Below are 24,757 nucleotides of genomic sequence, written 5' to 3'. Positions count from 1 at the left end.
AACAAAATCTGAGAAAGTTAACCAAAGTTTTAATGACAGTTTTTAACCTTAAGCCTAAAGATAATCATCTAAATGAAACTACATTGCCAGATACATCTTGAGGTATCAGTCAAAATTGTCTGTTACTGCCTTACAACTGTATAAAAGCACTGTACAAAAGTTCAAATCAAAATAGTTGATCATTTCAGCAAAAACATAGTTTTTATCATTTGACATGAAAAGTAAAGCCACTCCTGTTATCATCCTAAAGGACATCTAATTTTACATACAAAATATGCTTCAATTTGAAGCCCAAATATTCATGACATACAAATGTAAAACTTAAAAGTGCCAACATGAGATAATTCAAGTAAACTTTAAAAAATATATTTATTTAAATTTTCACAACTGTTACAAGGGCATTCATGATTTAAATAAGACAAAAAAAAACTGAAAAAGGATAGGAAATGTGTTTGAGAATGAAATATAAATTGTTAATTCACCTTTAAGAAAAAAAAAATCCAAAACAACCTACTTTGTATATATAAAAAAAAGTTGCTATAATTATTTCTCTTTTGAGTACAGCTGGGGAAAATCCTTTTTTCCCCAGTTCAGTGGAGACGCGGGTTTGTCTCCATCTACGCTTTGAGCATAAGCAGATAAAGAGTGATTAGTTTCTTCAGACTGGGTTGATGAAAGGACATATGGTATGCCCAGAAATGTTTGATGAGTGACAACATTAAAATGGCTAACCTGACGGCACATACTGAATTGACTCTGATGGACCTGACTGCTGCCAGAGGAGTCCTGCCCTGCTGAATCGCTGTCCCCATCTTCTGAGCAGACCATATCAACAGAAGCTGCATCTTCAGAGTCGGTCTGACACGTCTTATCTTCTAGTGACCTCTTTTGCATGTCAAGAGACAACTGCAACTCAGTTTGAAAATTCTGATTTTGATTTGTTCCACATGATCCTTTGGTTTCTTCTGCCAATATTTCTGAATGAAAATTGCTGCATACTTCTATTTGTGAGATCTCATCCCCTGAATCCAGAGACATATCCTCTTCATCCTTTTCATCGTTTTCTAAAAGAGCTACATTTAAAAAACAAAAAGTCCTCCTCTATTGAAATACACAATTTGTTTAAGTTTTAAAATTATACATTACTCACACAATATAACGCGTCAGGGTCTGCAAGTCCACAATCCCTTAAAGCTTGGTCTTCTGCCACAAGTTCATTTATTCACAACACTCACACTAGGTGTGAATGTCCAGATAATCCGATGCTAAAAGCTTCTGCGAAATGTGTTCACGTTTAATGTTGGGAAATCCCAACTCCAAGCTCCAAAGGGGTTAATGTCAAAACAGCATCTAAAGTTATACGGTAATTCAGTATTTGACAAGACAAATACAAAATAAAATTTTTGACATCTAACTTCACTGGATTACTACACTGGTTAGCTCAAATGCTTGATCATCTCTGCTTTTCATTAAGAACAAAAGCATATCTTTCGTTTTTCACAGAACTGAAACCAAAGCAGAGGCCATTTCACAAAAGACTAAAGCTGTGATAATCCCTACTATCTTGTAATTAAATTGCCTCTTACCTCTGGGGAGATTTTGTGGCCCAATACTAAATTCCCATATCTGTTTTCCTAATCCATCCCCTTTCCTGACAACAGCAGTCTAAGTACAGCTTATATACCCTCAAAGAAGAAAACGCATAAGCCATCATAGGTACAGGCTAAGATAAAACTCAAGAACTCATACTGGCTACAATAGTTAAATGAGATTTTGTTCATGCTGTGTGTTACTGATACATGTCTTGAAATACTCCCCCTGAGGTTACTTAGAGGTGAGTTGTTTCAGCTGACTACAATCCCAGCAAAGTCACTCCTCTTTTCCTGTCTGCCTGAAAGAAAATGAAAACTGATGAAAAGTTACCTGACTGTGACTCTAGGTTTTCATTAGCACCAAGCAGTGGAAAGTTTTCTTCTGTGACTGAGTTATGATAGCCCACAAGATTTTTAAAGTTTTGCATAAACTCTTCAGTAGATGCAACCACTATTCCATTATCTGTGTAACTTGAAGGCATCTTGATGTGCTTATCTAAGGAAAAAAGTTTCACATATAGAACTGTTAAAAACAACATCGACAAGTAATGCCCGTTGAGCCCTCAGAAGTCCTTATTTTTCATTTTCAACATCCACCACAGTATTACAGAAATCCTTACACCACATTCCAACATGTAACTGGAAAGCTCTAAGTGGTCTCTTTACCTGTTAAAAAGATGACGTGTCGCTGCTGGATGTTTTGAGCCTGAAGTCTGATAAGGCAGTCCAGTTCTGGAGCATTTCGAGTTTGTGAATCACAATTATGGTATGACAAAATTTCAACCAGATGTCTCTTCTGATAGACATTCAGAAGCGTCAGCAGACTCAGAGCTTTAGTATTCAATCTGTGAAATGAAGCAGTTTAGTATCTGGATCCACACTTATAAGTTAGTATGGAAGTTTTGGCTTTAGATTAAAACCACAGTTTCTCAGCTTGATGCAGCAGTGCTGTCATGGAGAGCAGGAATTCTGAGATCCACTTACAAGTTCAAGTTTCTTGGTACATAGCCTGAGAGGCCAGAGTTTCACAGCAGGCTAAAATTTCAACCAGTTATAATTACTACCTTTACTACTGCTCAAATTTCAGTGAGGGACCTAAGATTTACACAAACACACACACACACACACACACACAGAATCTTTCCTTTAAAAAACAATGCATGGCTCTCAGCTACTTTATGTCAAGGTATAAACCAACAGTGGTTATTCTGAAAGCACCAGTAACTCCACACAGATTCACCTTTGGGTCTCACCATTACAGTGCTTGCCCCACAGCATATTGAGCCTCTGCGAACTTATGAGGGACGTCTGAATTCCAGCTATCAGCTTAGGCCTGATCTGAAGTTGCCGAGGTGACTCACGCCTTAGCCTAATCTGAAGTTGCACAAGTTTTGTTTCTGTGAAATGGGTTTCTGGCAAATGTGGCAAGGTCCCCTAGTGTGCCTTATAGAGATAAGGCTCTGGTTCCACAGCCCGCCACTTTGCGCTGTTTGAAACTTGTCTGCTTCACTAACAGAAACCTGCCAAGTTGCATTTTTTGAATGATTAGGAAATCATGAGTGCAACTGTGTATAGTTTTAAGTCAACCAATCATGAGTGTAACTATGTGAAATTCCCTAGACTGTGATAAATATGCCACCCAGTCTTGGGGTCTCAACCCGGAACCGCAGCGGCACTGATGCTTGGACCTGAACTCGAGCTTGAATGAACCGCCCTGTGAGCATGCATCGACGCCAGACTCCCAGTGACTCATCTGGGGAAGTGGAGACCTGAACAGCAGAGCTGCTGTGGTGACTGTCTATAGCTGTCAGTCACTGTCACGGTGGCTGTCTGTCACAGCACATCTGAGCATAACACTTGTACCTCGGAGTCCCCGAGTTCTAACCCCAGCTCCACTGTCCCCTCCACTCTCCTGCTGCACCCTGGAAGGCACCTAGCAGGTGGCAACCCTGCATTCATGCTGGAGACTTGGACTCCCACCCTGGCGATGCTGGCCATTTGGGAAGCAAACCAGTGAATGGGGGAGACAAAACGGCCTTTCAAAGATTAATTCATTCAAACAGCATATTGAATCAGAACATCAGCAAACTTCCACTTGAGCAAGAATACCAAATATGTCAGTATCTAGACAGCTGTACAGTATTTATAGGCCTAGATGAGGACTGAACAAGATCTGTCAGATATGGAAAAAAATTTTTTCATAGCAAAACTTGAAATAAATAATCATCATATACCTCTTTTCCAAATTTTACCTGCCCAGTTCCTTCAGTTTTTTCTGAAATTTACAGTGGATTTTCCATTGCCATTTTCCTTCTGGAGTACTAAGTTCTTCAAGGAATGTCAAGAAATTCTTAAGGCTCTCTGTTAGACGAAAAAGTTCATTTTAACACAATAAGTCCAGGCAAGCTTGAAAATGGAGGGAGCACAGTTTTTCCATGCTCAGTATAAACACATACTGCCTTACTCTACTTCCGTCTCATGTCTGAAGGACACGGAGTACACTTCACACCAGATTTGAGGAGCGGGGCGTTGTGATGCAGCTAGTTAAACCACTGCTTGAGACACCTGCGTCCCACGACAGCAAGAATCACATCCCACCTGTTCCACTTGATAGTCAGCTTCGGGCTAACACACCTTTGAAGCAGATCATAGCTCAAATGCTTGGGCCTTTGATACCCACATGGTGGGCCCAGATGAAGCTCTGGATTCCGGGACTGGGCTAGCCCAATACTTAACTCTTACAAGCATTTGCGATCTCTATCTTTTTGCCTTTCAAGTAGATGGAAAGAAACAGCAAGCAAGAATTTTGAAACAATGAAATACCCAACGTGTAGCAGGCAGACAGCCTGGCTTTACACAAGACTCAGTGGGAATTATTTGTACAATGTAAGAAAGGGAAAGAAATGTAAGATTAATAAAAACTCAGGGGAAGATGGGAATGAACTGTTACCTACAAGTGGCAGAAAAAAACAGGCTAATACATCCAGATAAGTGAGTTACTGACATTTTTCTAACTTTTTCCTAAAAACCTGGGGTGGGGGTGCAGAATGGAAGTTACATGTTTCCAACAATGCATAAACCTTACCAATTGTGACAGCTTCTGGATTTAGAATTGAATCATCAGACACAATAAAACCTCCAGATACAAACAGTTCATTGTACGTGTGATTCTTTACATCGTCTAGGCTGTCAACACCAGCAAAACTAACACAAGGCAGCTTCTTTAAGGTCACCAGGCCAGGGACCTGTGGGAACGCCAAAAAAAAGCCTAACTAAACAAATATGGTTCATTTATATTTGGCCATTACATCTGGAAAGCCAAACACAAAAACAATATTCCCAACATTTCCCACAACACAGACAACATCCATTCACTGGCACCTTCTACACACACAAAAAGGACCCTTCAACAGACATTTAAACACAAAATGGACAGTTTGTTTTTAAAAGATTTATTTTCATTGGAAAGGCAGAGTGACAGAGAGAAGAGACAGAAAGACCTTCCATCCACTGGTTCACTCCCCAAGTGGCTACAATGCCAAGAACTGAACCGATCTGAAGCCAGCAGCCAGGAGCTGCTTCCAGGTCTCCCATGGGGGGGGCAGGGTCCCAAGGCTTTGGGTAGTCCACAACTGCTTTCCCAAGCCACAAGCAGGGAGCTGGATGGGAAGTAGAGCAGCCAGGATACTAACCAGCATCCCCATGGGTTCCTGGTGCAGGCAAGGCAAGGACTTTAGCCATTAGCCTACTGTGCCGCACCCAAAATGGACAAATTTTAAATATTTGTACCTTGTAATTACAATCAGAATTCAGATGACAGCAGTAGCTATGTGCTGGAATAGTCATTTCATAGAAATGAAGAAAAGGGTAATATAGAATTAGCAAATTTTCTGGCATTCAATGATTTGGTAGTCTTGTTAGCTCTATTTGAGAGAAAAGACCTATGACGTGCAATTTAAACATTTACTGCAGTAGAAATTTAGCCAACATAGCTGATTCATGCAAAGGTTTCTGCCACTTTATCTTCTTCAAAGCTTATCTTAAGCATTTTAAAGACCCAAATTGTGAACTTAAAGAATCACCTTATGAATGAAGTCTGCGATGTCTTCATTTTGAATAATAATCAACAGTTTATCTAACTGTGATCTTCTTTCCAAAAACTGTTCCGGATGACATTCAGTATTGCCTAATTTGGTAAGATATTCCTGTTGAAGAGAAACAGCTAAATCAGCACAAAAAAAATTTTCTTGGCAAGCATGAATCTATTACCAGAAATACAGGCTAAACTGCTACTAAGACATTGTTCATAATGAACTCAACATTCCAGAAGACTGGGGATCAATAAACCTACTCTTAGGGAAGAATTGTCTAGAAACCAGGGCTTCACCAGTTACATAATCACAGCATTGAATACCAACTCAATGCCAGGATAAAACCCCATAACGATGGTTTAGTACAGGAGTCCCTATGGGAAATCCAAAGCCCAGTCATTACCAGACTCTCCCTTTTCCTGAAGAGTGTCCTTGGCTACTTAGGGCAGGATCACTGCGATACTTAGCCAGAGTTACAAAGCACTGTAAAACCACTATGAGCTCATTTAATGCACAATATCTCAAAGAAGCAATCATACAGAACTTAACTATGCACAATGGTATTTGCACACTAGCCATTTTCTGCCAAGTTTACAACTCTATGCTAAGTAGGCTCTTGCATCTTAATAGTTCCTTTTGTGCTGACAACATGGTAAGAGTTACCCTAGCTGCCTTTGTTTATCAACAGAATTCAGAACCCTGAAGCAGAGAGTCCAAAGTCACACTCATTTCACAGCTCGATATAAGTCATCAGCATTGGGTCCGGCAGCGTGGCCTAGCGGCTAAAGTCCTTGCCTTGAACGCACCAGGATCCCATATGGGCGCCGGTTCTAATCCCGGCAGCTCCACTTCCCATCCAGCTCCCTGCTTGTGGTCGGGGAAAGCAGTCGAGGATGGCCCAATGCATTGGGACACTGCACCCGCGTGGGAGACCTGGAAGAGGTTCCTGGTTCCTGGCTTCGGATCGGCACAGCACTGGCAGTTGCGGCTCACTTGGGGAGTGAATCATCAGATGAAAGATCTTCCTCTCTGTCTCTCCTCCTCTCTGTATATCTGACTTTGTAATAAAATAAATAAATCTAAAAAAAAAAAAAAAAAAAAAAAAAGAAAGTCATCAGCATTAATCAAAACTTAGCTTTCCTGGCCACAGCTTACAATGCCTTCCAGGGCCACCTGGGTATGCCACACCCAAGGTAGTGCTGTACGGCCTGGAGCAAAGGATCTACACTGACAGCTCTAAGCTCTGGAGTTTCTCAGCCTGACTCAGACAAGTTTAATTAATTAATCAAAATCTTAAGTTACTAACAGGCCTGCTGTATTACATTAAGCAGTTTTAAATGCAACTTTTAAATAACCACCTCACCTAATACATCAGTTCAATCAGAAATACTTAGAAAGTTTATACTTTTATTTATAGTCCTATGTTTAAAACCAATTTCCTATCAGATATGTAAGAAAATTAACAGTCTAGCCAACACAAAGGTAGGTTAACAGGGCCCGGCGTGGTAGCCTAGTGGCTAAAGTCCTCGCCTTAAATGCACCAGTTCTAATCCCTGCAGCCCCGCTTCCCATCCAGCTCCCTGCATGTGGCCTGGGAAAGCTGTTGAGGACGGCCCAAAGTGTTGGGACCCTGCACCCACGTGGGAGACCAGAGGAGGTACCAAGCTCCTGGCTTCAGATTGACTCAGCTCCAGTCAAAGCAGCCGCCTGGGAAGTGAATCATCAGATGGGAGATCTTCCTCTCTGTATATCTGACTTTCCAATAAAAATAAAATATATTTATTGTTCCCTTAATATGATTGTGACAAATTTGCTAAAAAAAAAAAAAAAAACCAGGAAGGTGAGTAACCTGGGAAATGTGCATCTGTCTCACTTACTCTCACCTAGCCACAAGCCACAGGCAGCTATGCACTGACAAGTAGCTTGGGGACACGTTACTGGAAGTGTAGCGCAACGGAGAGGCTCTATAGTAGGTCACACAGCACAAACATGCAACCACAGAACTCCTGTGAGATGCACCAGAAACAAGAAAAATTACTGAGTCCTCATATTCTTCTTTCATGTTCCTGCTCTTCACGGACACATCACATTAAACACGCCCATATCAAGAACTGCCTCCCAAAACAAGAAGCCGTAAGAGCATGTCCTTGAGCCTGAGGCTCTGGGCCACCCTTGGCTCACGGCGTGTTAACTTCATGAGAGTCCTGCTTTAAATAGTAACAGGCAGAACTGAGTCACTCAGTCCATTCTGTAAATGAGAGCAGGCATTTACTTCACAATGAGGCATTCCTTTAAGAAACTAAAATGCTGCTGTTTAATGACCACTTACTAATATTAAATCACTGATAAAATTGTTGCAATATTATCATTTACAAGTTTTTTAACTTTACACATTTATAAGCACACACAAGCATATTTGTTTCACAAAACAAACACCTAATATATCAGTGTATAGCTTCAATTTGAAAAAAAAAATACGTCTTGTACCATACACTATACACAGTGGGTAGCACCGGCATCCCATATGGTGGCTGGTTCAAGTCCTGGCTCTCCTCTTCTGACCCAGCCCCATGCCAGGACGCCTGGGAAGGCAGGGGATGACCGAGTGCCTGGGCTCCTACACCCATGTTGGAACCCAGAAGCTCCTGGCTCCCGACCAGCCCAGCTCTGGCTATTGCAGCGATCTGGGGAACAGACCAGTGGATGGAAATCTGTTCATCCCTCTCTCTGCAATTCTTCCTTTGAAGTAAATAAACAACTCTTTTTTAAAAATTACATCTTTACAGTGAGAGATTTTATCATGATTGGAAACACCACAGATTATTGATCAATAAAGGCTGTAGCAATTATACATGGCCAGGGTATCAAGAAACGCCAAGGGTACAATTAGCTTATCTGTGGACCACTTCTATTTGACAAAATTTCCTCTAAGATAAATACTAGCAACTTAATTTATTCCTCCACTTTTTTTTTTTTCCTTTCCCACTATGGGGTGAGGACAGGGAGGGGGTATAGTTTGGGACAGCAGGTAGGAGACTGCTCAGGACAACTGCTTTTCAATTGAAGTACTTGGCTGAGTCCCAGCTCTATATTCAATCCAGCTTCTTGCCGATTCACACCCTGGTAGTTAGCTAAAGACCTGGGTCTCTGCCAAAAAGTTAGGTCACAGGGCAGATAGGGGGAAGGTAAAATTTAAAAACTCTAATCAGGTCCAGGGCGATAGCCTAATGGCTGAAGTCCTCGCCTTGCACACGCTGGGATCCCATATGGATGCCGGTTCATATCCCAGCTGCTCCACTTCCAACCCAGCTCCCTGCTTGTAACCTGGGAAACCAGTGGAGGACAGTCTAAAGCCTTGGGACCCTGCGACCACATGGGAGGTCCTGGCTCCTGGCTCCTGGCTTCAGATTGGCTCAGCTCAAGCCACTGCATGAGCTAGGAAGCAAACCAGCGGACGGAAGATCTTTCTCTCTGTATCTCCTTCTCTGTATCTGCCTTTCCAATAAAAATAAATCTTACAAAAATGAATAAAACTTCTGATCAACAGTTTAAAATAATTTGTAGTATGTACATAAATGTCTCATCCTACACATGGGATACTTATATACCTTACACAAAGCCTGTTACAGTAACTTTGAAATAAATATTGTTGAAATATTCACAAATTAAAACTTGGGACTTAATGGGCTGAAATATTTATATCACTGGTTCTAATCTGACTAGACTTCTATTCCATAAGATTCATTATCAGTATCAGAAAACAAAACTTTACACAGGCTAGACCAACAAGTTTACAGTGCACTGTTATACCATTCTCATTTAATTACCTTTATTTCTTTACAGAGCACACTGTTTTCTTCTTGATGAATATAAAATTTCACAGTATTTTTCTGGACATCTTTCATGATCTTAACCAAACTATTAAATACTTCAGGTTCTAACTGGCTTATAAAATTTGAAAGAGATGGTTGGGCAGAAATGTTAACATCACCAGGAGATTTTGCGGTTTCTTTTTCTACTGGTTCCTGGGCAGGAGGATCACCAAGTACATTATGGTCAGAAGTCACCGCTGATTCTGTGGCATGCTGTGGCTGGTTCACTTCTACTTCAGGCTGACTCAAAGTCAAAGAGGAATGCTGCTCATTAGAGCTGGTGTCTTTCGAGGCATCACTAGGAAGTGGGTCGAGAAGCTGTGTGCTGTGGAAGTCACTTGAGGATCCTGGCATGCCAGGCCTTCCCGGAGGATTCAAGGCGACCTTAGCACCAGAATCATTAGGACTGACTGGTGGCAAACTCCCTCCTTTGGCTGATGCTTTAATAATAACAGTATTTAGTTTCTCATGCAAGCCATCTACAAACTCCTGTACACCAGCTTTGGAAGTCTTAGAATATATGAACTCAGAAAGCCGTTTCATCTTCTCTTGCGTTGAAAACATTGGTGTGGAAACTTTACTCACATACGAAACATTCTTTTGCTTCAAAATCTCTTCTATCTTCCTAGAAAAGACACTGTACTCTCCTAACACTGTTCTTTCTGTGGGTTCGCTCACAGTAGGTGGCTCTGCTGCTGGCACACACTGCTCCTCCACTGGCGGCACCTGACCTGTCAGGGAGTCATCCTCAGTGGTACCCTTATGCGTGTCTGTAAATGGAGAGGATGAAAACTGGTCATCAGAACTTCTCTGTCTACTTATTACCCGAGGGTCATCAGGAAAGGTCTCCTGCGGTGGTTCTTCTGGTGATTTCACACCTATGCAGAGAGAGTTCAACACCATAAGAACAATACAAAAAGATACCATCTAAAAACACACACCCTTAAATCACACACAAAAGTCTGATCAAAAATGTACTTACAACAAATAACACATTGGAGGATAAATCTCAACTGGTATGGTATCTACTTCTTATTTCATTTTTACTGCAAAATCAGATATACAGAGAGGAAGATCTTCTGTCCAATGATTCACTCCCCAAGTGGCCACAATGGCTGGAGCTGAGCCAATCTGAAGCCAGGAGCCTCCTCCAGGTCTCGCACACAGGTGCAGGGTCCCAAGATACTGGACCGTCCTCAACAACTTTCCCAGGCCACAAGCAGGGAGCTGGATGGGAAGCGGGGCTGCAGGGATTAGAAACGGCGCCCATACAGTATCCTGGTGCATTCAAGGTGAGGACTTTAGCCACTAGGCCATGCCGCTGGGCCCAATTTCTACTTCTAAAAGTGCCCTACTCATGGGTTAGGGTTTGGAGTTCAATAGGAGAGAGTAACTGAATTTTCAAAAATGTTTCTTAAATTCACTGTTACTGGACAAGCATACAGATGCAGATATCTTCCAGCTGTGGCTAACTCACCAAACGCCCATGACAGTGAGTGCTGGGCCAAGATGAAGTTAGAAGGCCAGATCTGTGTCTGGGTGTTCCATGTGGGTGACGAGGCCCTAGGATGCTGCCTACCACGGTGGGCATTAACAGTAAGACGAACTGGGATGCAAACCAAGCACCTTGAGCTACAATGCAGGTATCCCAAAGAATCACTTCATTACTGTGCCTAATACTCATGCACCCTGCAATGACCTTCCTTCTGTTTTTTCCCCAACACAGATTCAAATCACTAACTCACTTAACAAGTTGCTGCTACAGTGTAGAAAGTGGTACTTCCAAAGCAGAAAGTCTGGGAACAGTATGGTGGATTCTCTACTTGTTCTGAGTACATGTACTTGCCCTCTCTATGTAATGTAATATCCAGTTTGCCTTTCCCCACTCTCACATTTGTACAATTATAAACTGCCTAGCAGCAGTTACCACATTAACTGCTGCCAAGGAACTTGTGAGTAGATTTAAAAGGCCATAGTTAAGTTGGTAAGTAGAAGTGAGCAAGGGGGAAAGCAATGACAAATGACAACCCCAAAATTCTGGGCTCTGTACAAGGACAGAGGCACACAATATCCTGAATGCCTGTCTTAAGCCAGCAATACTAGCATGAAATTTAAGAGTGGACATCTTGGCCTAGTGGTTATGACACCAAATTGGGAAGTTGATATTTTAACCCCTGTGCACCATGCCTCTTAGGAATGCCTACATCCCAGACTTCAGTTCCTGGGTGGCCGCCTGGGCTTTGTTTTGTATTCCAGCTTCCTGACTAGGCACGCCCTGGGAGGCAGCAGGCGACGGCTGAAGTACTGGATCCCTGCCAGCCATGTGGGAACCTGGATTAGGATCCTGCTTCCACGTCCATTTGAAGACTGAACCAGCAAATGAAAACTACGTCCCATAAACAAATAATGCTTTTATAAAATGGGGTTAGGTCCAGTACAACACAGTGTTAGAGTCCAGTGGATTGATAACTGCCATCCCTAGGGTGAGGATGCAACTGAACATCTATAGTACAGGGGAAGACAACTGAGATTCCGAAGTATGTTTATAGTCTTGAGTCATGTGTCATGCCAACAATTCTGCTTCCATCTAGCTCCCTGCTTGTGGCCTGGGAAAGCAGCCGAGGACGGCCCAAATCCTTGGAACCCTGCACGCGCGAAGGGGACCTGGAGGAGGTTCCTGGCTCCTGGCTTCAGCTCAGCACAGCATCAGCCATTGCAGCCACTTGGGAAGTGAATCATCAGACAGAAGATCTTCCTCTCTGTCTCTCCTCCTCTCAGTATATCTGACTTTTCAATAAAAGTAAATAAATTTTAAAACAAAGAAAAAGTTGGGGCCCGGCGACGTGGCCTAGCTAAAGTCCTTGCCTTGAATGCACCAGGATCCCATATCGGTGCTGGTTCTTATCCTGGCAGCCCCACTTCCCATCCAACTCCCTGCTTGTGGCCTGGGAAAGCAGTTGAGGACGCCCCAGTGCCTTGGGACCCTGTTGCACCCGCGTGGGAGACCTGGAAGAGGTTCCTGGTTCCTGGCTTCAGATCGCCGCAGCACCAGCCATTGCAGCTCACTTGGGGATTGAATCATCGGATGGAAGATCTTCCTCTCTATCTCTCCTCTCTGTATATCTGACTTTGTAATAAAAAATAAATAAATCTTAAAAAAAAGTTGAAGACTATTTCTGCTAGGATAGCCTGCAAAAAGCATCAGTATAATATTCCTGGGTTTTCAGATCATCTCTGCAGATAGTGTGCTATCGGTAAAGAACACTTAATCTTTATGAACACCTCATGGTTCCTGTGGTAAGAATATTTGATACAATTCAAGATTTCAATATAAAAATGGTATTTTCAAAATTCTGTGAAATTAAAAATTAATAAATTCTGTGAAATTAACACAAATTAAATCAATGCCCCATTGATACAGAACAAAATTCAGGTAGGGGCCCGGTACAGTAGCTTAGCGGTACAAGTCCTCGCCTTGCATATGCCAGGATCCCATATGAGCGCCAGTCCTTGTCCCGGCTGTTCCACTTCCCATCCAGCTACCTGCTAATGTACCTGGGAAAGCAGCAGAGGAGGGGCCAAAGCCTTGGGACCCTGCACCTAGCGGGAGACCAAGAAACCTGGCTTCAGATTGGCTTTGGCCGTTGCAGCCACTTGGGGAGTAACCAGTGCATGGAAGATCTTTCTCTTTGTCTCCCCTTTTCTCTGTACATATGACTTTCATCAATAAAAAGAAATCTTCAAAAAATATTAGCCTCATATTAAAAAAAAAAAGAAAGAAAAAAGAAATTCCAGTAGCAGTTCTGCAAAGCACATTGGGAGACGAGCAAAGGGAGCCTTCTCACCTGATGCTGGTTTCTCACAGTGCTTCCCTAGCTGGTCTTCAGGGCTTCGTGCGTCCCCTCCTGAGGGAAAGTACCAATAGATTTGTAGATTCTCCCCAGATAGCAGTGATAGATATTAAGCAACCCCAAATGCTAACAAATGCAAACATCCCTTCTCTTCCCTGAAGTAATTCCAAAAGGTCATTCAAAATTGAAATGCTGGGGTCCGGTATGGTAGCTAATAACTTGAGTCCTCACCTTGCATGAGCCAGAATACCATGAGCGCTGCTTCATATCCCGGCAGCTCCACTTCCCATTCAGCTCCCTGCCTGTGGCCTGGGGAAGCAGCTGAGGACGGCCCAAAGCCTTGGGACCCTGCTGCATCCATATGGGAGACCTGGAAGAGGCTCCTGGTTCCTGGCTTTGGATCGGCGCAGCTCTGGCCATTGCAGCATTTAAGGGAATGAATCAACGGATGGAAGATCTTTCTGTCTCTCCTTCTCTCTGTATATCTGACTTTCCAATAAAAACTAAAAAGTGCAAAGCTGACTTCTTTTCCACGCAGCTGAAGATGCAGCATCATACACGAGATGTCTGTTGAAAGCCAACTAAGCAGGTGTGTGGATGAGGAAGGGACAGGAGCCTTCTCAGCAGCACTTCCCTACTCTGTTCCACTGAAGGCGGACTCTCACAAAGTACCTGCTCCCTCTGGGTCTCTTGCTCAAAGTAGAGGACAGTCCTAAATCCCATGGAAACTCATGAAAGCTTAGAAATACTTCTCAGTCTTTGGCAGCCTCAGTCTAGTTCTCAACAAGAATAACAACGAAGTATTTTTACTTTTCAAAAATTAGAAAAATATCTAGAAATAGCAAGGATTCGTCCAGGAAATATCCTCCAAAATGGTTAGCTGATTAACAAAGGTGCTTAAGAACCTAGAATTTTTTTTTTTAATTGCAAAGTCAGATATACAGAGAGGAGGAGAGACAAGGAGGAAGATTTTCCATTTGATGCTCCACTCCCCTAGCGGCTGCAACAGCCGGAGCTGTGCCGATTCAAAGCCAGGAACCAGGAGCCTCCTCCAGGTCTCCCACGAAGGTGCAGGGTCCCAAGGCTTTGGGCCGTCCTCAACGGCTTTCCCAGGCTACAAGCAGGGAGCTGGATGGGAAGTGGGGCCGCCAGGATTAAAACCGACGTCCATGTGGGATCCCGTTGTGTGCAGGGTGAGGACTTTAGCCACTAGGCTACTGTTTCAGGCCCAGAACTTAGAATATTAAGAGCATATGTCCATGTGTTTTCACAAGAAAATGAGAATATCAGGCCCGGTTCCGTGGCCTAGCGGCTAAAGTCCTCGCCTTGAACGCACCAGGATCCCATATGGGCGCCGGTTCTAATCCCGGCAGCTCCACTTCCCATCCAGCTCCCTGCCTGTGGCCTGGGAAAGCAGTCAAGGACGGCCCAAAGCCTTGGGACCCTGCACCCATGTGGGAGACCTGGAAGAGGCTTCTGGCTTCAGATCGGTTCAGCTGCAGGAACCTGGTTAGTGAACGATCGGAAGGAGGATCTTCCTCCCCGGCTCTCCTTCTCTCTGTATATCTGACTTTCTAATAAAAATAAAAAATATTTTTTAAAAGCAACATTCAGCGATGAAGATCCTATCACTCAAAACAAGATAATGAAGATATCAAAACCAGCTCAGATCAAGTACCTACTGATCCATGCACAGAATCTAGAAAAGATGAAATCTGAAGGAACCCATTCCCCAAGTAAAATACAGTAAGCCGAAGACCTGGTGTTGTAATTCTTACCTGTAATTGGGATCAGTTTCCAATGTATTTCAGTCTCTTCAACATCACTTGACTTTGACCGGTGTTTACAGAATCCATGTTCAAAAGAAACAGTGGGACACAAACTGCAATCTTCAAAATTATTCACGTTAATAAAATTAGGATCCTACAAATTAAAGTACACCATTTAATGATTTTATTTCTAATTAATTTCAGCACCAGCAGGAAAGTTTTTTTTCACAGCAAATTTACATGTTTCTCTCTTAAGCATTTCAAATGATTAAAACCAGTACAGTAACATTACAAGCATCAATTAAAATGCAATGTCGCCCCTGAAAACATAATGTTGATTTACAGCAAGTATCAGTAACCACTTAGTCAGTACCACTCTGCCATTGCAGGGCCTAGGCAGTATCTAAAGCATTGGAAGAGCTGTGTTCCCATGAAACTCTGCTCATAAAAACAGGCGAGGACCAGTGCCATCACATAGTAGGTTAAGCCTTCTCCAGTGGTCCCTACATCCCATATCTGTAACAGGCAAATTCTGACTGTCCCATTTCTGATCCAGCTCCCCACTGACATGACATGGAAAAGGGCAAAGGATGGCTCAGGCCTTTGGAACACTATTCCCACATGGAAGACCCAGAAGAAGAAATTCTGGGCTCCCGACTTCGGACTGGTTGAGCTTGAGCCCCTGTGGCAGTGGACCAGTGCATGGAAAGATCTCTATTTTCATCCATCTTTATAAATCTCCCTTTCAAATAAATAAACCTGAAGAAAACAAACAAACAAAGAGAAACAAACACAAAACAGGTAGCAGGATGGATTCGCCCCTCACATCTAGAAACCCAGTTTAGGGTATTAAATACACTGGGAAATATGAAGGTTGCCAGTTTTCGCACCTATCACACTGTCCAATCTTTATTAAGTCTTTTCTGCTCTAAATGGCTATTTCCTCCCCTTTTCCAAACTCTAAAAGTCTCCCAATAATCCTCGACAAAAAAAAAAAAAAAAAAAAAAAAATTTGCCCAGCCTTGGCATTGCTCCAACTGATAAAATCCTGGCTACTTTTTTTTATTTCTCTTTGTAATAAGGAATAACTTAAAAGTACCTTTTCAGGCAGACATCTTTGACTCAAGTTTTGTTTTTTTTCTGGAAAAGAAAAACTACTCTCACATCCTCTCTTTCACACACATTCAAAAGAACAAAGACAACCAAGAGACAGAAGCTTACGTCTTTCACACGCAGCTTATGCTCCGTGTCTTCACTGGAACAAACAGTGGCACGGGGATACTTTAAAGATGCTGTATCAACTTCCAGCAGAGGGCTCCGAGTGCCCTTAAAATGTGTGTTTTCCATTTTGGGGCATGGAAGCTGCTCGTACTCTTTCTTATCTGGGGTAGTGTTCACCTCATACTCCGGCTTCTGTCTCGGCTCTTCATAAGAGTCATCAGAGCTCAGTCCTAAGGCCTTGTTAACTGTGTCCGTCAAGGAGGCATCAGAGTGCCGTGCGTTTGCTAGCGTTTCTGACAGCCAAGTGAACAGCCTGTGGACGTCAGTGCCACAGTTCCGGGTGTCTTGCTGCTGCTGTCTCAAGTCAGCGTCATGCCCAAGGGAACCAACAGGCTGTGAAGACTCTGAGGAAAAAAAACAGAGAAAAGTCACCTCTTGGTGTTAAATGTGAAGGTCAACATAAAAGTCACTAGATATACCTTAGAAGTTACTTACTGTAACACACACAGACAGGAACTCCAGCAGTGGGCTTACATTTTAAAAATAAACACTCCCCTTCCTGTACAAGCGTAACCTGTTGGACAATTCCACACACGGTGCAGGTACTTAAAGCGCTACGCCACACAGAAGTGCTTGGGCTTGAGTTCTGGTTCTGCTCTCCATTCCAGCTTCCGGCTCACCTACACCATGGGAGGCAGGTGGAGTCTCGAGTACTTAGGCCCCAGCTAACACCCATGTGGGAGAACCAGACTGTTTCTGGCTTCTGACGTCACCCTGGACCCGCCAAGCTGTGGTTGTTTGGGAATGAACCAAGGGATGGGATATCCCCGTTTCTCTCTATGCTTTTCAATCAAAAGATAAAATTCTGCAACCAGGCTGAAATTTCTAAAGTTAATTTTTGCAAAACTGAAGCATCCTATAAACAGACAAATGAGTTTGTGAATATGTAAAAACATACTACATTAATAACCATGCTATAGTTACTGGAAATTGTACTGCCATAATGCCACATGAACCAGATGTTTTCCAACAAATGAAAGATTTGCATTTGCTCTCTGCCAATTTTTAGGAATGTTTGCAAATTATACTTAATTCACTACAACAGTACAATTTAATTTGATCTCTATCATCTCCACACTTACATTTTGCCCTTAAGGCTAGTATTCGTTTTTTTTTTTTAAAAGATTTATTTATTTTATTACAAAGTCAGATATACAGAGAGGAGGAGAGACAGAGAGGAAGATCTTCCATCCGATGATTCACTCCCCAAGTGAGCCGCAACGGGCTGATGCGCCGATCCGAAGCCGGGAACCTGGAACCTCTTCCGGGTCTCCCACACGGGTGCAGGGTCATAATGCATTAGACCGTCCTCAACTGCTTTCCCAGGCCACAAGCAGGGAGCTGGATGGGAAGTGGAGCTGCCGGGATTAGAACCGGCACCCATATGGGATCCCAGGGCATTCAAGGCAAGGACTTTAGCCGCTAGGCCACGGCACCGGCTCCTTAAGGCTAGTATTCTTTTTTTTTTTTTTTTTTTTTTTTAAATTTGTGAAGGACCAGGTGAGCAGGGAAGGGAAAGGAAGGGGAAAGCACCTCCGAAGAGCCGGGAGGTGGGGTGCCTCTTGAAAGAGGAGGGAGAAAGACACCCAAGGCTAGTATTCTTAAAGTTTAATTCTTATCTTGAACGATTTCGTTTTGTTTAATTCAAAAAGAACCTGGGATCATAGGGATACTGGATACATCGCCCCTGAGCTTGATCCACGACATTAAAACACAGGACTATTGGAGAGCAAAAGTCAATGAAAACCTATCTGCCTCTCTAATTACGCCAAGAAACTGTAACAGAAAACATTATTAACACATTAAGATATGGCTCCAAGCACTTTTAAATCTGGATAGTTTGTATAATCCATATATACTTTACCTTGTAAAGTAAGCGTTCAGGCAAGTCTTGGTCCTTAAAGCTCAGGAAAAAACTGAACTGGGTCAAACCCTGAGCAATTAAAGCTACCAATTTTAAAAGGCTATAGAAAAGTAAAATAAATAAATAAAAAGCTACAAAAGATAGTAGTGATGAGACTGGCATGGTGGCTCAACAGGCTGATCTTCCTTCTGCAAGCATCACATATGGGTACTAGTGTGTCTCTCCTTCCACATATGCTAGAACTCTATAAAACAAAGCACACATTTAATAACTTTGATATAGCTCTAGCATGCATGGAAGCATACAAGACCACTGAGAAACACAACAGTCTGAAAGCTGACAAACACGACCTGTGAAAACCTGACTTGAGAGAAAAATGGAAAAAAGAACTGACCACGACATATGCTAGAGGGAAACATGACCCTTAGTTAAAGAGCTCATGTGGGGCCCGGCGTGGTGGCCTAGTGGCTAAAGTCCTCGCCTTGGGACCCCATATGGGTGCCAGTTCTAATCCCAGTGGCCCCACTTCCCATCCAGCCCCTTGCTTGTCGCCTGGAAAGCAGTCGAGGACGGCCCAAAGCCTTGGGACCCTGCACCCGCGTGGGAGATCCGGAAGAGGCTCCTGGCTTCAGATTGGTGCAGCTCTGGCTGTTGTGGGCACTTGGGGAGTGAATCATCGGAAGGAGGATCCTTTCTGTCTCTCCTCCTCTTTGTATATCTGACTTTCAAAAAAACAAATCTTTAAAAAAAATTGTGGAAAGCACAGCTGGACAGAGTCTGTAACAAAACCTTTAAAAGGCCAAATTCAGAAGATGAAATTGGTAGAACATTAGCAAACTAACTCTGAGATTAACACAATATTGAAATGTGTGAAATTCAGTAAGCCACCAAGGTCACTGAAGACAGTAACACTGGAAAGAGACACAGGTCAAGTAAAGACAACATCCAGAAATCACTGCAGAGAACAGCCAACACTGTTAAAAAAATTTTGCTTCTGTGTAAGAAATACTTGTACTGACTAACACAGTCATGTGGCTGCTGAAAACTATCTTTTATTTCATCCTGATTTAAGTAACAATTCATAGCTGGGTGTGGTGAAGAGCAGAAAAGCAGAAGCAAGGATACAGATTTCTACTAACAAAATTGTGGTAAGGACATAGATCTAAGCTAGTTAGAGACAATGAATTTGAAAAGGCAAGGAAAATTTCAGTAAGAAATAAAGCACTCAGATCAGCCATAATCAAGCAATCATGACAGCAGGAGCCAGCATTGTAGCACAACAGGTTAAGACACTCCCTGGGATGTCAGCATACAAGGCCTGGCTGCTCGGCTTCTGATCCAGCGCCCTGCCAATGTGCCTGGGAAACCAGCCAAGAACGGCCTAAGCCCATGGGGTCTTGCGACCCACTGGGAGATCCAAGTGAGGCTTCTAGCTCAGTATGACACACCCCTGGCTATTGAAGCCATTTCAAGTGTGAACTAGTGAATGGAAGCACACTTGCTCCCTCGTGCTCTCTTGTTCATTAACTTTCAAATAAATAAATCTTAACAAAAATGAGAGTATTAGTAGCCAAAAACATACTTTTCTAGCAACACTCCTTGAATGCAAAAGAACCTATGGACTGACATACAAATGGCTCAAACATATAGATAATTAACCAACACTTAAAACTGACATCTCCCATTTTCGTCGTCTTCTTGAGTAAAACAGAGCAGAACAAGGAACGGTAGTACCAGATTCCTAGGATAAAGATTATATGTATGTCTCTGAGACATGAACTTCAAGGCTCAGGTTCTTTTCATTCAACAACAATCTCAAAGAACTCTTAACGGTATATTTATCCTCTTATGGACATAAAGGAAAATACAGAACAGTGACTGTGTGGGCCCTCCGTCAAATTTACACCAAACAAATGTTGGAATCTGATGTATCAGGGCAGGAGCCGGCCAATGTTTTCTGTAACTGAGCCACATGGTATCTCCACCCTTTTTTGAACCGCACAGCCTTGGACCCCAGTCAGCCACTGCTATGTGAAAATACACATATCAAGTGCATGTCTGCCTTGCACATCTGGCTCTCACACTTCAATCTGTTAATTCCTGCAGCATGAGAAAAACTAATACATATTTTACTGTATTTCTGGTTGCTGTATTAAGATCAATCTTGATATTTTACCTTCATACAGATGGTAATTCTCAGATAAATTACTGGTTTTGGCAAGTTTTCTCTTGTGTTCAGGAATATCTTCATGCTTCCTCTTCAAGACAGTTTTGCTTCTGTTATCTTCTATGTCCGAGTCACCACCCACATTTTTTTTCGTGCACTGAATTAAATCAATTAGTTCTTTAACTTTATCTTTATCATAATCCAAAGAATGAGATGACTTTTGCTTCCCAGGTGCAACAGTTTCACCTCTTGAGTTATTTCGTTTCCTAAATTTCATTCTTGTACCGTTCATCTCTTCACATTCATAATCTGATAGTGGACTAAACTGTTGAAGTTTTCTATTTTCTTCAAATAGGTCTTTTAATTTACAAATGGGTAACTGATACATTTCAGGTTGATAAATATAAGTATGCAAGCAAGTATCAATATGGGATTTATTTCTTGGAGCTGAGTATAAGAATTTTTTACTATCTAATTTTGAATCATATGAAAACATGATAAACTCTCGTTTACCTGAACCAAAACCTCGCTTAAAAAATTCACTTACATACTTTTCAACAACAGAATGAAAATTTATAGTATTTATACTTTTGAATTCCTTTCGACACTGAATCAAAGAAAACTGTAAAAATTGAGTTATTTTTAATACAGCTGGCATGTTCTCATGCTTCTCTTGTGTTGGAGCACTGGTTGAAATTTTTTGTGCTGTGAGTAAAAGAAAAGCAAATCATGTTAGCAATCAGAACAATCAACTATAGATCTATATATTGCCAAGTGTGACATTTTACCCATTAATACTAACAACTATGTACCATAGTACCATACACAAAGTACACAGCAAAGATATGAACAGCACCTTTGTCAAGTCTATCACCTGAAAAGAGGCTCATGAGAAACTACAACCATTTAACACAGGAAGGGTTGGGGGGAGAGGCTGGGAAGCTATCCGTTGTTAAAGATTTTCACTTCTTTCAAACGACGGCAAGGAAAATGGAAAAGAAAAATAGACAAGGCAAGATCTAAGGCCTCCTACAACATAATCCTGAAAATGGAAATGCTGCTGCTTCATATAAACCAGTAACTTTAACTTTACATGAACTCTCTTGTTTAGCAAATATGCAAGCATGTGAAAGGCAACAGCTATAAAACCCATACTTAACCAAAGAGTGAAATCCAACAGAGGAAACTTAATACATTTGTAATATTCAAAATAGCAATTTTTCCCTAATATCACTATCACAAGGCCTAGTATTTAGCCTACCATATGATGCATCATGGTCACCAAAAATAATTTTTAACTGATTTGAAATGCAGAGACATGAAATGAGCTCCGATCCTTTGGCTCACGCCCCAGGTGCCCACAACACACAGAGCTGGGCTCTGGGTCTCCCACTGAGTGACAGGCTCTGAACCACTTGAGCAGTCACCTGCATCTCCCATGAAGTGGCATTCACATAAATTTAACCAGAAGAGCAGAGCCAGGACTCAAACATTCAGCATAGCATGAGCCATGATACACAATACAGGCATCTCAAGTATCAGCTGTCATTCACCGACATCATCACCGACCCGATCATCAATAAAATTTGAATGAAAAATGACCTGAGCTAAAATAATAATCATATAAAACTACAGTATTTTTTTTTTTTAAAGATTTACCTTTATTGGAAAGTCAGATATACAGAGAGGAGGAGAGACACAGAGGATCTTCCTTCCGCTGGTTCACTCCCCAAGCAGCCGCAATAGCTGGTGCTGTGCTGAACTGAAGCCAGGAGCCCAGAGCCTCTTCCAGGTCTCCCATATGGATGCAGCAGAGTCCCAAGGCTTTGGGCCATCCTCGACTGCTTTCCCAGGCCACAAGCAGGGAGCTGAATGGGAAGCAGGGCTGCCGGGATTAGAAATGGCGCCCATATGGGATCCCAGTGCATGCAAGGCACAGACTTTAGCTGCTAGGCTACCGTGCCAGGCCCTAAACTATAGTATTAAAACTACAATCAAATTTTATTAGCAAAGATATGCGCATATAGCCTAGTGGTTAAAATGTCCATGATCCCGTTTCAGAGTACCTGGGTTCAACACCCTGATTTGTTTCCTGACCACAATTTTCTGTTAATACAAACCCCAGGAGACAACAGTGATGGTTCAAGAAATTGAGTTCATATCACCCATGTGGGAGACCTGGATTAAAATTCCAGTTCTTGGCTTCTACCCAATCCAGTTCCAGATGTCATAGCCATTTGGGAAGTCAATCAGCAAATAGGACCGATCAACTAATCAATCTCCCTCTTGCTCTTTCAAATAAGCCTTTTTTTAAAAAAACTAGAAGCAGCACTGACATAATAAAAATAATCTTTATAATTCAAAGACAAAATTAAGTCACATACTTGTGCTTTATATTACCATTACTGTTGAATAACACCAGTCTTTACCGAAACATTCAAGATAAAATGCTTAATGCAATATCTAACCATTTTCAGTAAAATGTAGCTATCCATGAATAACTACAACTGTAAATTTAAAGAACTTACAGGTAAGTATGCCTCTAGGTTCTTGAAATAGAAACAAAGCATGCAGAAATCGAGACTTGACAGTTTGATGTTCTACAAAACAGAAATCAAATTCATTAGTAATGTGTTTTAATGAAAAAGTTAAAGAACTGTCAAAGGTAAACTGAGATCACCTACCATATGGAGAAACCATCTGATGTGAAGAAAGTAGGAAAAGAAATCCACGGTCTTCCAAAGGTTTAACAAGAACCTGTGTTTTTGGGAGAGGAAAGAAGTTTTATCTGCCTTATTATGAATATACATACTGTAAAACAAAAGTACTTCCTACAAAAGGAAAAAAAAAATTGTTCATCTTTTTTAGAGGAAAATAATGTTTTTTAGAGGAAAACAAATTTTACCTGTTTTTTAATCGAAAACTCCCTGTTTGCATAATAGAGTTAAAAACTGTCACTGAAGCAATGACCCTAATGAACTATGAAACCGGTGTGTTCATCTTACTCTGAGGTTACAACACAACGAATCTGAAATGTCAAACATTTTTCTCATCAATTCAAAGGATATTATTAATGCCAAAGCAGCGTACAAAGTGCTAGAAACAAAACATGCTTTGAAATTCTACCATTGTGGAGTGGAGGCCGATTAAGAATGAAATGTGCTGCCATGATCTAATTCCAAACATATTAAAGGAACCCCTCTCACAGGGCAGACAAGTGTCCCTGCCAGAGATAACTTTAAAGACAAACAAGACAAGCTCTAACCATGCGAAGTTTATAACACAAGTAATACCAAGATTAAAAATATTGCCCTAACATATTTACAGAAGCCACAGGAATGTTTATGGCAGTACAACAGATGAAAGATTTCATCAGAGGGTACTTTATGGTAGCTTCCGACACACTGACCATTTCAAAAGAGAGAGCATTACGAGCAAAGGCAAATTACAACGGGCAGTTACAGTGAAGACTTTGGGGCTTGGCGGCGTGGCCTGGTGGCTAGGGTCCTCGCCTTGATTCCATATGGCCGCTGGTTCTAATCCCAGCGGCTCCACTTCCTCTGTCTCTCCTCCTCTCAGTATATCTGACTTTGTAATAAAAATAACGTAAATCTTAAAGAAAAAAAAAAAAAAAAGACTTTGCAGGCATCACAGTATTTGCTCTGGCAAAAGAGTAAGAGATGAGGATAAACGTATCAGAGAAACCCCAAAACAAACATCTCAGGTACTGATTTCTAATCATATGTCAAAGTAGAAACTATGTGGAAAAACTACTAACAACTGAATAAATATACATCATGAGAAGCAGAATACTACTAGCATAATATTTAAATTGAATACTCACTGACCTTTTTCCAAACTTGAAAATATTTTTAAGCAACAAAATAAAGTAGAATAAAACTACCAAACAGTAACACATACAGCAGAATAAAAGTAAAAATCTGGCTTACGGGCCCGGTGCCGTGGCCTAGCGGCTAAAGTCGTCGCCTTGAACGCCCCGGGATCCCATATGGGCACCGGTTCTATTCCCGGCTGCTCCACTTCCCATCCAGCTCCCTGCTTGTGGCCTGGGAAAGCAGTTGAGGACGGCCCAATGCATTGGGACACTGCACCCGCGTGGGAGACCTGGAAGAGGTTCTAGGTTCCCGGCTTCGGATCAGCGCAGCATTGGCCCGTTGCGGCTCACTTGGGGAGTGAATCATCAGATGGAAGATCTTCCTCTCTGTCTCTGCTCCTCCTCTCTGTATATCTGACTTTGTAATAAAATAAA

The 24,757-nt window shown here is 42.1% G+C and overlaps 1 protein-coding gene across 5 annotated transcripts in view; it reads right to left on the bottom strand.

Moving 5' to 3' along the window:
• Window positions 1-9: 9 nt before the first annotated feature.
• The window catches only part of TASOR (transcription activation suppressor), a 51,206-nt gene continuing 26,458 nt past the window's right edge, over window positions 10-24,757 (bottom strand). Inside the window, exons 12-24 of one of the 5 annotated variants that reach the window (XM_058678448.1) lie at window positions 23,172-23,244; window positions 23,016-23,087; window positions 20,497-21,192; window positions 16,397-16,800; window positions 15,185-15,329; window positions 13,401-13,460; window positions 9,511-10,433; window positions 5,675-5,797; window positions 4,678-4,837; window positions 3,845-3,953; window positions 2,259-2,437; window positions 1,924-2,088; window positions 10-1,350 (exon numbers count right to left, since the gene is read on the bottom strand). In XM_058678448.1, coding sequence (XP_058534431.1) covers window positions 1,295-1,350; window positions 1,924-2,088; window positions 2,259-2,437; window positions 3,845-3,953; window positions 4,678-4,837; window positions 5,675-5,797; window positions 9,511-10,433; window positions 13,401-13,460; window positions 15,185-15,329; window positions 16,397-16,800; window positions 20,497-21,192; window positions 23,016-23,087; window positions 23,172-23,244 — 3,165 coding nt within the window. In that variant the 3' untranslated portion in view covers window positions 10-1,294. The remainder of the gene's footprint in view (window positions 1,351-1,923; window positions 2,089-2,258; window positions 2,438-3,844; window positions 3,954-4,677; window positions 4,838-5,674; window positions 5,798-9,510; window positions 10,434-13,400; window positions 13,461-15,184; window positions 15,330-16,396; window positions 16,801-20,496; window positions 21,193-23,015; window positions 23,088-23,171; window positions 23,245-24,757) is intronic. The other 4 variants (XM_058678445.1, XM_058678446.1, XM_058678447.1 and 1 more) reach the window with 4 other exon arrangements.

The sequence above is a fragment of the Ochotona princeps genome, chromosome 21 (assembly GCF_030435755.1).
Source record: "Ochotona princeps isolate mOchPri1 chromosome 21, mOchPri1.hap1, whole genome shotgun sequence".
Lineage (NCBI taxonomy): Eukaryota > Metazoa > Chordata > Mammalia > Lagomorpha > Ochotonidae > Ochotona > Ochotona princeps.
Note: the sequence above shows the minus strand (reverse complement) of the source record. Positions and strands in the feature narration are given on the sequence as shown.